The 15,085-nt window shown below is 35.4% G+C and overlaps 1 protein-coding gene across 1 annotated transcript in view; it reads right to left on the bottom strand.

Moving 5' to 3' along the window:
* Positions 1-15,085, bottom strand: part of LOC136039169 (dynamin-like GTPase OPA1, mitochondrial) — a gene marked incomplete in the record, with an annotated part of 327,166 nt that overhangs the window by 186,222 nt on the left and 125,859 nt on the right. Inside the window, 1 exon segment of the mRNA XM_065722682.1 lies at positions 2,800-2,961. Within this exon segment, the coding sequence (XP_065578754.1) occupies positions 2,800-2,961 (162 nt within the window).

The raw sequence follows: 15,085 nt of genomic DNA, 5'->3' as shown, positions 1-15,085 counted from the left end.
TTTCTCTTTTATTTTTCAGTTTTTTCCTTTTTTTTAGTTTTTTTCTTTTTTAGTTTTTAGTTTTTTTTAGTTTTTTACCTTTTTTTAGTTTTTTTTAGTTTTTTTAGTTTTTTAGCTTTTTTAGTTTTTTTATTAGTTTTTATTTTTTTGTAGTTTTTGCCTTTTTTTATTTTTTGCAGTTTTTTTTAGTTATTAGATTTTTACCTTTTTTTAGTTTTTTTTAGTTTTTTAGCTTTTTTAGTTTTTTTTTCTTTTTAGTTTTTTTTGTAGTTTTTACCTTTTTTAGTTTTTTTCTTCTTTTGTATTAGTGTGAAATAATTCAGACGTCATATGCGAACAAACATGACGTCACCTGATCCACAGATCCACACACAGACAACTTATTTTTATTTATATAGATTAGTTAATCAAGCAATCAATCAATTTCAAGTAGAGTAACGTTTTATTTACAATAAGGCAATAGCCCTGAAAACAAACGAAAACGCAAATTCCTTATGGCACACTTAAGCGCATTACCTGTTACAAAGCGCATTACCTGTCACACTAATCATATAATTAGACAATTAATCTGCAAAACGATTAATTATTTGATTAACTCTTGCCCTAATTAAAGACTAGAGTTGCAGCCAGATCGAAGGGAAGGTTAAGAATTAACTTTTAGTGTTAACAGACTTTCTGCTTTTAGAAAATGAAAAAAAACGAACCTAAGATGATAAATGTACCTCAATCAATCAATCATTTTAATAATACTAAAACACTATTACAAACATACCTAGGGAAATTGTTTTTGTATTCCGTTTCCAAATTTAACCTTGGGGCGTTAAAAGAACCTGTTTCACTATATCTTTTACTTATTAATAATCTATAGAATAACTGGTTAATCAAGCAATCAATTAATTAATTACATTAATCAAGCAATTAGAAAATTTATCAGCAAATCAATTAATCATTTTATTAAGTAGCTCTTCCTCTAATTAAGTAGTAGAGTTACATCCAGATCGTCCAGATTACATCCAGATCGTTACAACCAGAGCAAATCAATTAATTGTTTTATTACGTAGCTGTTTCTCTAATTGCAAAGTAGAGTTGCAGCCAGATCGTAGAGAGGGTAAAGAATTCATTAACACCATTTTTGGTGTTAACGGACTTTCTGCTTTTAGAAGAAGAAAAACGAATCTAAGATGATAAAAGTACTTTGAGAAATTGTTTAACCATTCCGTTTCCAAATTTAACCTTGGGGCGTTGAAAGAACCTGTTTCACTATACTCTTACTTATTAATAATCTATAGAATAATTGGCTAATCAAGCAATCAATCAATTAATTACATTAATCAAGCAAAGAGAAAATTTATGAGCAAATCAATTAATTATTTTATTACGTAGCTGTTTCTCTAATTGCGAAGTAGAGTTGCAGCCAGATCGTAGAGAGGGTAAAGAATTCATTAGCACCATTTTTGGTGTTAACGGACTTTCTGCTTTTAGAAGAAGAAAAACGAATGTAAGATGATAAAAGTACCTTGGGAAATTGTTTAACCATTCCGTTTCCAAATTTAACCTTGGAGAGTTGAAAGAACATGTTTCACTATATCTCTTACTTGTTAATAATTTATAGAATAATTGGTTAATCAAGCAATCAATTAATTAATTACATTAATCAAGCAATTAGAAAATTTATGAGCAAATCAATTAATTGTTTTATTACGTAGCTCTTTCTCTAATTGCAAAGTAGAGTTGCAGCCAGATCGTAGAGAGGGTAAAGAATTCATTAACACCATTTTTGGTGTTAACGGACTTTCTGCTTTTAGAAGAAGAAAAACGAATCTAAGATGATAAAAGTACTTTGAGAAATTTTTTAACCATTCCGTTTCCAAATTTAACCTTGGGGCGTTGAAAGAACCTGTTTCACTATACTCTTACTTATTAATAATCTATAGAATAATTGGCTAATCAAGCAATCAATCAATTAATTACATTAATCAAGCAAAGAGAAATTTTATGAGCAAATCAATTAATTGTTTTATTACGTAGCTCTTTCTCTAATTGCAAAGTAGAGTTGCAGCCAGATCGTAGAGAGGGTAAAGAATTCATTAACACCATTTTTGGTGTTAACGGACTTTCTGCTTTTAGAAGAAGAAAAACGAATGTAAGATGATAAAAGTACCTTGGGAAATTGTTTTTTCATTCCGTTTCCAAATTTAACCTTGGAGAGTTGAAAGAACCTGTTTCACTATATCTCTTACTTGTTAATAATTTATAGAATAATTGGTTAATCAAGCAATCAATTAATTAATTACATTAATCAAGCAATTAGAAAATTTATGAGCAAATCAATTAATTGTTTTATTACGTAGCTCTTTCTCTAATTGCAAAGTAGAGTTGCAGCCAGATCGTAGAGAGGGTAAAGAATTCATTAACACCATTTTTGGTGTTAACGGACTTTCTGCTTTTAGAAGAAGAAAAACGAATCTAAGATGATAAAAGTACCTTGGGAAATTGTTTAACCATTCCGTTTCCAAATTTAACCTTGGAGAGTTGAAAGAACCTGTTTCACTGTATCTCTTACTTGTTAATAATTTATAGAGTAATTGGTTAATCAAGCAATCAATTAATTAATTACATTAATCAAACAATTAGAAAATTTATCAGCAAATCAGTTAATTATTTTATTAAGTAGCTCTTCTTCTAATTGAGAAGTAGTTACAGCCAGATCGTAAAGAAGGTTAAGAGTTCACTTTTGGTGTTAACAGACATTCTGCTTTTAGAAGAAGAAGAAGAACGAATCTAAGACGATAAATGTACCTTGGGAAATTGTTTTTCCATTCGGTTTCTAAGTTGAACCTTTGAGCTTTGAAAGAGTCAGCTTGCTGTTCCACTGTATCTCTCACCATTTTCCAAAATCTTTCTGAAACAGCTAAACTCAAATTTCGAGTTGTTACCTGACTAGCATTTATGCGAAAATTCCTAAAAATAAACGCTTATTGAGTATGTTCATCAGTCAAAATCTAGGCCAAGTGAGTTACAAGGGATTTAACTGGAAGGGAATTTTCTTATGCCAGGCTCGGCGGATCTAATACATTTTAAGACCAAGAATTCGTTTCTTCACAGTCCCAATGCTTATAGTTCTTTAAAATCATGCCATAAAACCTTCCACACTCACTTGCTCCCTGCTCGTCTTTACTCCCTGTTTTTTGGCTCCCTGCCACTCGTTCCATTCGGATGTGATAATTTGAAGCGCAATACATGCCATTTTTGCCGAAAATGAGTTATGTAGGTTTCACGGGTAAAGTAAGCACTAGGAATCGAAGGGTGCGGTCAGAATTGTCCTCAAACAAAAATATACATAGTACTGTTTGCGCAAATAAAAATATACATAGTACTATTTACGCAAATAAAAATAAAATATACATAAAAATTTACATAAAATTTATTTGCGTAATGTAAAAATATATATTACGCAAAATAAACATAATATTTTCATGCAAACAAAAATATTATATTTTTATAAAATAAAAATAAAAATAAAATATTATATTTTGCAAAGAAAAATATACTAATATAAATATACATGCAAATAATATACATATTTTACGCAAATAATAATATAAACAAAAATATACAATAAAAACATAAAATATACATAAAAATATACAAACGCCCTAAGTGGTGTATGTTAGTTATCACAGCCGCATAGCTAGGAATTTTACATCACGATTTATAATATTACGCTTTGTGTTTTGTCTACAACGTAGGCGGTGCCGTGGGCACAGAGAAGAGGGTTGGGGCAGCTCTCTCCTAGAACTTAAAATTTGCACTAGATATTAACGAGAACTCGTATGTTGGATTTTTCTGATGGATATTACCTGGTACATGGTTGAAAAAGCTGGAAATAAACAGAAATTTCCAAACATCATTTTCGAAATCAATTTTTACGTTTCAATATTCAATATTTATTTTTGGTTCGATATATACATAGGAGACTTGCCCGAAATCGAAAGGTTTTCACTTTTTTTTTTAACTCTTCAGGAATTGATCCAATCGATAACAAGTTGCTGAGTATGCCAAAGCAAAGGTAACTCATTCAATACCATCCCTGAAAAAGACCTGGATACCTGGATGTCTCTATATCCAAGTGGTCAAGAGCGCCTATTTTGGGCCACCCCGGTACAAGTTCGGCCGCCTCTGGCTTACGTTTGGCCACTTGACAAAAGAAACAGAAAATTGGCCAAGGGAAAATTAAAACTTCTTTTTCGACCATAACATTAGGAAAGAATATGGTCAGTATAAAAAACTACAAAATGAATCTCAGTAAGGTTTAAAAAACTAAAGAGTATTAATTTCAATTTATAAATTGACTGATCAACGCCAAAAATAAGCTATTCCGCTAATCTTTTGGTCTTCCACCTGTCCGTGGTTGGAGTTTCATTTCGACTTCTGTCTTTAGGACACTATCCGTTTCGTCAATTATTAGCGCAAAGTCTCTCGATCTAACCCCCTCCAGAAAATAGACCTTAAGTTCTCGACCTTAAGTTCTAAGACCTTAAGTTTTGATAATGATAATACAGTGAACAGGATTCCCTTTCTTGCTCTTCAGGTCAACCAGAATATAATCACCAGCCTTGACTTGCTCAGTGTCAAATTTCAAGTTACTGGTTGAGGGCTCGTCTTCAACGCCCATTCTGTAGTCTGAAAAGTTGTTGTTTAGAGGATCATCTACGTCCAGATCGTCACTTTAACTGCTACTCTTGTCACAAAAGCATACCTTTTGCTTTTTTACTTTTCTGATTTTCTGGCAGATACAGCTTTTATCCCAGCAGTTATGGGTTCTTTCACATGGGTGTCAGTGAGCACTTCTGACTTTTTCATATTTTTTTTTCTGTTGACTTTTCGTGTTGAGCCTTTTGGAAAGGGGTTGGCATGGGCAACCTCTTTTAAAGAATCATCTGCTGAGCTTTGCTTCTCATTTAGAGACAGAACCTGTGTTGCGTCAGTTTCGGGGTCTATGGTAAAGAAGGAGTCTAAATGTCATACAGGACTTGTGCTGAGCATAAGAACTTCCCTGGTAAGTGCTTCACTAGATGTGGTAAGCATTCTCTCTGAAACATATGACGAGAGAAACTTATAACCCTTGAAGGCATCTCTGTAGGTGGGGTAGACCCCACTTGCTCTGATTCCACTGAATTGAAAGCCTTCGGATATGCTTTCTCCAGCAGCGCAAATATGTTGATACAGTTTACATTTATGGGCAGTCATGAAACTTGCGGCTCCCAGGTTGTAGCAGGTCTTAAGGTGCCCCATGACTATCGTTTTACAGAGGCTGTAGTTTGTGAGTAGTTTGGGGAGGGACAGTTAAAAGTACAACAGCATTATTTTTGGCTAGATCAAGCAATTCAATAGTGTATCGGCTGGTCGTATATTTTCAGAAGGATAGGTGACTGTTTGGATGGTTCGAATTGAATGATAAATTTCTGCGAGTAAAGCAAAGAATGAAAGGCAGTCATCCAGCCAGAAATATTTTCTGAGCCGATCATGATAGTTCCTGGTAAAGCTTCGTTGAGTAAAATTTCCGGACACTGTTTTCCTGGCGAAAATAGGTAGAGGAGGAACTGTGTTCCCAATGGATCAACCCCAGCAAAAATCGTAGTCAACTGACCTCTTTTTGCTGACGTGACTTTCACTACTTACTTCTGACCATGCCGTGCAATGGTTTTACCCGGCTCGTAGATGTTTTCAGACCCGATTCATAAACATTCCATATTTCTTGAGGTCTGAACATGTGTTTAATTATATGTAGACCTCGTTCCAGGTTGTTAAAGAAACCCACTACACTTTGACAGTTGAAAGCAGTTGCCCGTCATAAGCTTGTACCTTTTGATGTTCTTACTGATAGAGTTTTAAGGCAATCCATAAAACCACAGTGCTAATGTTTACCTGCAATTCCTCCACTGTCTCCACTGCTTTGCTTTTCTTGTTATCCGTTACTAGTATACTCTGAATAATCACACAAGTATATGCAAATTTACGTGCTTCTAGGGGAGTATAGTCGAAATACATCTTTGAATATCTTCTTAGAAGTGGAATAGTTCACACGATCACGGACATCATCGGTTTGATCAGGGAAATCGAGAACTTCTTTACCGTCGCCTTCCAGATTTGAGAATTCGGCGAATTCCTTTGCTAGAGCTCCGGTCTTTGCCTGCAGGTCTTGGACATTAGTCCCGTCACTAATTTACATAGATGGAATTGAAATTCCTTTAGATGGTGATATGAGCTATTTGATAACTGTCCACCAGCTCTTAGCAGAAGCATTTTGGAGTTTGGAAGCAAATTTCTCTTTGTATTGAATACGTGATTGCCAAAGCACGCGAACTGTTTCTTTACGAGCTTATATGAAATAAAGTATGTCTTTTTCGCTCTTTGAGAGTAGCCATCGCCTGTGTGACTTTTAATTTTTCGAACAGTATTTATGAGCAGATGTTGAACCAAGGTTTGTCTTTGCTAAATACCTGAATCTATTTCGATGGGATGTAAATTGCGATATAGTCGACTATAGCCTGCTGGTACCTTTCAGCAGCTATCTGGGTTCCTTCAAGGAGAAAAACTTTCCAATGCTGAGAAACAAGTACGTTCCTTTAGCCATTCGAATCTATTCTTTTGTATTGCCAGATTGGTCAATCATGCTTTATAGGGGGAAGAATACAAAGATTTCCACGTGCAAGGATGACAACGTGATCGCTTGTGAAGGCATAGGCGTCAACTCAGTCAAGAAATCTGGGTAACATCTAAAAAGTAGATCAATACAAGATAATCCGTTTGAGCCATGGGAGGGATGTAGGTTACCTTCTATATACTTAATATTCCATATTCTAATTCTGATATCCTTGACTTATATCCAACATTCTATATTCTACCTTCTATATATACCTAATATTCTACATTCTTATTCTATGTTATAACCCAATATCTTTGATATATACCTAATATTCTATAGAAAAAAAAATATATTCTATATTCTACCTAATATTCTTGACATACTTTGGGGGTCACTCCCAAATTGCTCGGGAAGAGATCATAAGAAGGATTTAAAGGAAGTTAGAACTTCATAGGAGGGAATAGGGAGTGAAGCTTTGAAGAGATTAGGACCAGAGGGGGGGGGAGAGTGCAAGGATGTGTTGGATTGGCGCGAAAACGAATTGTTAAAAGTAGTAACAACAGTTAGATATAGTAGTAGTTGTTAGAAGTAGTAAGAGTAGTATTTCTAGGGCAACCCTAAGAAAAAGATGATCCGAGTCGGGCCATGGTAGGTAGGTAGGTTACCTTCTATATATACCTAATATTCCTATTCTAATATTCTATATTCTAACCTAATATCCGTGACATATACCCAATATTCTATATTACGAATTCTATATATACCTAATATTATACATTCTTATTCTATATTATAATCCAATATCCTTGACATATAACTAATCTATCTATATATATAAAAACTAGCTGTTGGGGTGGCGCTTCGCGCCCCCCCCCAAGCCCCCCCCGCGGGCGTAAGTCGTTACGCGCCATATTAGTTACGCGCCATTGTAGTTGTGTCCCTATGTCCCACCTGTGAATATATATATATATATATATATATATATATATATATATATATATATATATATATATATATATATATATATATATATATATATATATATGTTTTTAACTACGTAAAACTTGCGAATATACAACATTCTTTGCTGTCCCATTGTCTGTGCATATAAATAGATTGTCAGGTTTACCGACTCTTGAAACGGCAACATATAATGGTCAATGGGGAAAACAATCCGTATTCAGATCTATACCTCATGATTCTAATGATTGCCCTTGAGCTTTGTTGATGGTGATTGCTAATCGACCATTCCCTGAGTCGCCATCGTCATTTATATATCCCCCTGTGCACCCCGGCGTCCCCTTTGTAGTTATGTCCCTGTGTCCCGGTCGTCATTTATATTCCCTGTGTCCCGGTCGTCATTTGTGTCCCGGTGTCCCAGTCTCTGATTTCTCTTTGAGTATCCCGGGCGTCATTTATATTCCTTGTGTCCCGGTGTCCCGGTCGTCATTTATATCCCCCTGGCGCGAAGTGCCACCCCAACAGCTTGTACTTAATAAATATATAAATATATTCTATATTCTGCCTAACACTCTTGACATACTTTGGGGGTCGCTCCAAATGACTCGGAAAGACATCATATGAAAGATTTAAAGGAAATTAGAGCTTCATAGGAGGGAATACAGAGTGAGGTTTTGAAGAGATTAAGATGGAGGAGGAGAGAGAAAGGCTGTGTTAGCATCAGACGGTGCCACAAGAAGCTGGTAGAAGCTGTAGTAGTAGTTTCTTGACAGGAGGCGATGTTATAAATAGCGCAAGAAAAAAAAAGAAGAGAAAGATCTTCTTTGAACAGTTGATCTAAGTTGTCACTCAACATATGCATCTTATTTAATATATAGAGAAAGGGCTTAAATATTGTTTAATAGATATCTTATTAAAGTATTTATTTATCAAATAAAATATTTTATGTAAATCTTATTTAATAGATAGAGAAAGGGCTTAAAATATTAGGAGTATTCTTGTGGGACAGTGTGGGACAGTGTTGTCGTCATTGTCGTCAGTTGTCAGTTGTCAGTTGTTGTCGTCATGTTGTCGTCAGTTGTGGGACAGTGCTTGTCAGTGTGTCGTCATTTGGCTCATTAACGCTTCAATAGCTTTGTAGTTGTAGCATTAGTAAAAAGTCACTTTTCAAAATATTAATTTTATTAATTAAAGTTTTATTTTTACTTTCATATTTGAAAGATCTCTCAAATTTATCACATACGTGTTTTCACATACCTCTTGATCCAACTTATTATTTTAAATATAGAGACATCAATAAATATGAGCATGATAAAATTCACTGATACATACGGTTGAAACGACTGGAAATTTTTGTTACTTTATTTGTTTCTATTTTTTCATTTATGTCAAAATGTGATGACAGGAGGACAGTTCACTAGATGTATGCTAACCTTCAGGTGATGAGACTTTCTGTTTTTGCTCATATATTCTTTTCGATGTCTGAGGCGCAACGCAAAAAAATCACTTTTTTTCCATATTAATTTAAAAAACTTTCTCTGTAAAGCAAGTTTTTAAAGAAAAGTAAAGAGCACTATTAAGCCAAAATTGAACAGAAATAAAGTCAAATAGTCTCACAAGCGTAAAACTACCATAAACCACCATCAATAAATAAATGAATCTCAAAACCAACAGAAATGACAATAAACAACAAAATCAAACTCAAAACGAACAAAAAGTAAAATGAGTAGGGCTGCAACTTTCATGCTTTATCAAGACCGGAAAATAATTCGTACTTTACTGATAAACAAAAAAAGAAAAAAAAAGAGCATGGATAGTCAGTTTAATGTAAATATACTGATATTTATTTCTTAAAGTTTTCACATTATTTATTTTTAGAGTAAAAAAGTGAAAACATATTTTCTTTTCTGTAAAGTGCAAATTATGTTCGGGTTTTCAGAAAGTATGAAAGTTGTCAGTCCTACTCGTGTTAATTTTTGCTTGTTTTGAGCGTGATTGGTTACTTATTGTAATTTTCTGTTCGTTTTGGGTTTCATTTATTTATTGATAGTGATTTGTGGTAGTATTACGCTTGGACGCTTATTTGACTTCATTTTTGCTCAATTTTGGCTTAATGAAGTTCAATACTTTTCTTTAAAAACTTATTTTGCGGGAGACATTTTCTATATCAATTTCTGTTCGTTTTTTAAATTGTTTTTCATAAAAAATATATCTTTTTGTTTTTTTTTCCTATAAAAATCTATAGTTTGGCTTGATATTAGCATGTCGGAGAAACTTTTTCAACAGTTTTTGATCCTGACACAAATTGTATTGTTTAATTTCTGTCTATACCTCCTCAAGTTGACCTGAAAATGAAAATTAATATCATTCCCAATATATTCTATTTATGCTCTTTGACAACCACTTACACTCTTTCGATTTATTTAAACTTTAAAAGCAGAAGTAGTAATAGTAGCAGCCCCAAAAGTTTCAACTTAATACCACCGGATGTGCTCGATATCTTGCTGAGGTTTCTTATTGACAACCATACACCCAGTGCCTTTTGATTTAGTCTTAAAGCAGCATTAATCAATCAATTTATTAATTTAAAAATATAATCAGTTACTTAGCTTCGAGTCAAAAGCATAGCTTGTATGAGCCGAAAAACAAAACAAAATAAGAAAATAAAAATTAAAAAGTAAACAAATAGACAGAGCACGTAAATATCATAAAAAGGTGAAAATAAAGATGCTAATGTAAAAAAACGAAAGTGAAAAATCACATCTAATTAATCACAGAGACAATAAATCAAAATGAATTTGAAAATTAATATGGGAGGGATATTTCAATATGTTGTAAGGATTTATTTCTTAAGGGATGAGAAAGAAGCTCTCGAGAGACTGTATTAAATGTTATTCAATTCAATTTTTAATTGAAAAGAACAAAAACATAAAGACGATGTTACAAAAACAAAAGAAGAGAAACACAGTAAATAAATCATAGAAACCCTACATCAAAATTAATTTGAAAATTAATACGGGAGAAAAATTTCAAAATGCTGTAAGATTTTTATTTTTAGGGACGTCAAGCTCTCAAGATTCTTTAAAATTTCGGGAAGGGAATTCCAAAGCATGATAGATACGAGAATTGGGATTGGCAAGCAAAGCTAGTGTTCCAACGGGGCTGGAGAAATGTGTTCGGAGGAGACATCCAGGATTCACAGAGGAGCGTGTAAATGAGGTGCGTGTAAATATAAAAGAGGAGGAATGTAAAAATGTGATAGGTTATCAGGTAAAACTCTGTCACGGGGAGTGTGTGCAAGTCTTAGGTTGAAAAGCTTAATCAGATTTGTAACTTCCATCAATCCAGTAGGTGTATATGGATTAGAGGTAGGATACCTTCGAGGAAGCCCGAAAGTGGCTTCAACAATTTTATTCTGTGCTATTTTTTAAATTTTAGATTAGTGATACTTGTATTACCCCAAATACTGCACCAGTGATAAATATACGGTAGAATAAGCATTATCTACACATCTACATTAAGACATCTACACATCTACACATCTACATTAATTATTATCTACATTATCTACAATAAGCAGAATCTCACAGTGAAGAAAGCTACTAGCATAGTACAGGATAGCTATTTGGCGAGAAGGAACAAAAGTGACAAAACAGACGAGCTGTTTGAACGTGATGCCAGAGTCCAAGTAAAGGCCAAGGAATTTCTCTATCTCTGTTTAAGGAAGTCTTGTATTATTAATAAGAAAATTAAGGTCCAGTTGGGTTATCTTGTGATTATTCTGGAAGAGAACGAACGAATTGTTATGGGCACATAGTACCATGCAATGAACATTGCATGAGTTTTGCCCATTTAAGCACCTTATTTGTTCTAGGTTCCAATGCAGAGGAGAGTTCCTTCAGAGGTAACAAAGACTCAATACAGAGGAAACAACGATTCAGTAGCTATAAAAACGCTAATATCGTCAGCAAAGATTCCAATATGACTGAGAGGGTGAACATTGCGTACAACATTATTGATAAACAGCAAGAACAGAAGTGGACAGACCCTTGAGGCACACCAGATAAGACCGGTAATTGGTTTGAATGAGCATTCCCCACAGCCACACACTGTATCCTTCATGATAGATATGACACAAACCCTGGCACGTACGCAGGGGGGGGCCTTCGGGCCCGGGCCCCCCACCCCCCAAAATTTTGTGAAATGTTTAATTTTCCCATGGTTTTTGGGATTTCTGGTAAAATCAGGACATTTATTAAGACTGTAGATACATATGTGAAGCCTTTTTTGGGGGGATTTTACAGCATGCAATTATCCGGTCAAGTTACTGACCAATTATGAACCCATTTTGTGTCTAATTTTTTACCCTCTTTGAAATAATTAGCAATTGTACTGTTATTATTCTTTTTTTTTGTAAAGAGAGTTTGCTTTCCACAGCAAAATAGAATTCCCCCTTTTCAGGATAAAGCACAGCTTTTAATGGATCAATTTTGGAAACAATCATTTTTCATTCAAATTTACGTTTTTGCAATAAAAGAACTACCCCCCACAGCACCCATATTGCACTGTTAACCCTAAAATTTCCCTTTCAGTGGGATATAATAGATTAATCACTGGTTCTAAATCGCTAAAAACATAACATGAGCCTAAAATGTTCTTTTGAGGCTTCAGTCTTCTTCCCCCCCCCCATCCGCTACAATACTACTAACTAAAGTTAATCTGTATTTTCCGATATACGTGCTTTTTTCATTACTAAATAAAAAAGTGCTTTATATCTGCTGTTTCAAAGGTTTTGGCCCCGCCCGAAAAAAATTCCTGCGTACGTGCCTGCACAAACCATTTATGAGGAAGCCCAAAGATATTGATATTATTTAACTTTTTTATTAGAATTTGATGCAAAACACTGTATAAGGCTTTTGAAAAGTCCAAGAACAGGCCAACTACAAGCAAACCTTGATCGATGTATGTTCTGATAAGCTCTGTCGAATCAATTACGGTATAGTTAGTGCTCATACCTCTATGAAAACCATCTTCATGCTTAGAAATACATTTATTCTCGTCAAGAAACTTATAAAGATGATTGTAGACTAAGCGATCAATGACATTTGGTTTTAAAACATACTGAAACATAAACGTTGCCCCTCAATCACATCCGACTATTAAAAAGCGCACTAGAATTTGCAATTTCTAATCGAATGAGCCCTTTTCGAAGTTTCTACTACAACTCTTTCTATATGAAGTGCCCTGGTCTAAAAAAAATTAAATAGCAAATACATTGTGCCCACATCGCTCTTTACTTAAGCAGCTCTAGTGCACTGCCTATGATACTATCTAGGTAAGTGAAGCTGTTAACTTGATCGATCTTATCATTGCCCAGCATCACCTCTTCACCTTTGCTTATTCCTAGTTTTAACGATTTAGTCTTCTTAAAATTAATTTCCAAACCCATTCTTGCGCCCTTGGACTCTCTAAACCTCTAAAAATGCACTCGTTCTGCTAACATTTTCATCTAGAACGCTTGAATAATCAGCATAATCTATATTTAAGAGAGTTTTACTTTCCCGACTGGCTCCGTAAAATTAAGCGTGTCAAGTACCGTCCGCTTACTGATTCAGCAATTAGCACCTATGATCGATGGATAGCTACTTACCCTTTTCCAGAAGTCTATGGAGACGAAAGCCTCTATAAAAAATGCCAACTGTTCAACGAAGTTCTCCATGCCAAATACCACGAGTTTTTTTTCCTGAGAAGACTTTCGCTCGATGTGAAAGTGATAAACCCTGGACAGCCCCCCAAATCAAGAGACCAATCCGAAAAAAAGTGCAAGCTTTTCCAAGAAGGAGATTTGCAAAACGCGAAAAAATTCCAAAATAACATTACCTCTCTCACGAGGAGTGCGAAGAAAGATTACGGGCGTGAGAAATTTTCGGACAGTCTTAGGCACACTAATCCCAGGAAATGACACAGAGCGGTCAAGCAAGTCCACTGGCAAGTCCATTCATAACAGCATAAAAATAAGCCACCCTGACGGAACTTACACAACTGCAGATGAGGTTAATCAATATTTCACCCGCATCTGGACCTCATTTCCTTCTCCCACACAAGCCCAGAAGTCTGAAATACTTGACTCCTTTGCAGATGAAGGTGGATTTGTTTTCGATGAGATGACAAACTATAAGACCCTGATGAAGGTGAAAGTAAACTATTCAGCTTATCCAGACAAACTTCCACCCAAACTGATTCGAGAACACGCCCCTTTCATTGCGAAACCACTCTGTGCTGATAAACCTTTTCTTTCGTATAGGGATATTTCCAGCTGTTTGGAAGAAAGCTTACGTTAGAATAATTACCAAGGTTACCAACTCTAGGGCTGTGACGAACTTAGACCTATTTTGCAAACACCATGCCTGGCAAAAGTGGCCGAGACCTTTATCATGAGGGTCTTACTTGATCAAATCAAGGGATCTATCGACCAGAGACAATACGACGGACTGAAAGACTGTAATACCTCAGTGTACGTAGTGCGGATGTACGATAGTCTCCTCAAGTGGGTCGAAAAACGTCAGAGTTTTGTAGACCTTAGTGCCATAGATTTCCGAAAGGCATTTGATTTAATCAATTACATTGTAGCTGCCCTTAATCTCAAGCTAATGGGGACTAAGAAAAAGACTCTTACGCTCGTGTTGGACTTTCTCAGTCAGAGGATGCATCGTGTGTTTGCTCTCTACGAAGGTGATAGTAATTCCGAATGGTCCTCATCCGCCTGTGGAGCCCCTCAAGGCACTAAGCTTGCAGCTATTGTATTCTTGTTTGTAATTAACTTCCTCATAGCTGACTATGACGACCGCTACAAGTTCGTGGACGACCTGTTATTTATCCCAAAATATTTAGAACAAAACGGAGTTGTGACGCCACAATTCCGTTCATTTTTTTCAGTGTTTTCACAAAAGAGTGCGCGGAGCTAAATCTTGAGATTAATGTGAACAAGTCGAAGATAGTGCGCTTTAACCTGCTAAAAAGTGATGTTATGGAGCCAAATGTTCCATTCCTTCTAACAAACAGTATCAAGATCCTTGGAGTTACTTTCTCCAATGACTTCAGCTTTGCCGCACATATCGAAAACGTGGTTAAAAGTGCAAACTCTAGTCTACAGACTTTAAACGGTATGCGTAGTTTCAGTTCAAACACAGAGTATGCATACATAGCGTATGTCCGCACCATTCTGGAATATGCGGGTCCTGTTTGGGTGCCCTCAGCACTTAGAACAGTGTATCTTTGTCAGGAGCTTGGATCGGTTTAAAAGCGAGCGGTATCGATCATCTTGGGCCGCCGTGACATCCCCTACGAAAAGGCTCTGGAAGTGCTAGGACTGCCGTCACTCCAAAACCAGTACGAAACTCTGATAATGAGTTTTGGAAAGTTCTTGCTTTCTAAATCTCAGCACCGTGACATTCTACCTGAACAACCTCTACCATC

This window comes from Artemia franciscana, chromosome 19 (assembly GCF_032884065.1).
Source record: "Artemia franciscana chromosome 19, ASM3288406v1, whole genome shotgun sequence".
Taxonomy (NCBI): Eukaryota; Metazoa; Arthropoda; class Branchiopoda; order Anostraca; family Artemiidae; genus Artemia; species Artemia franciscana.
The sequence above is the reverse complement of the archived record's forward strand: the minus strand, read 5'-3'. Positions and strand labels throughout refer to the sequence as shown.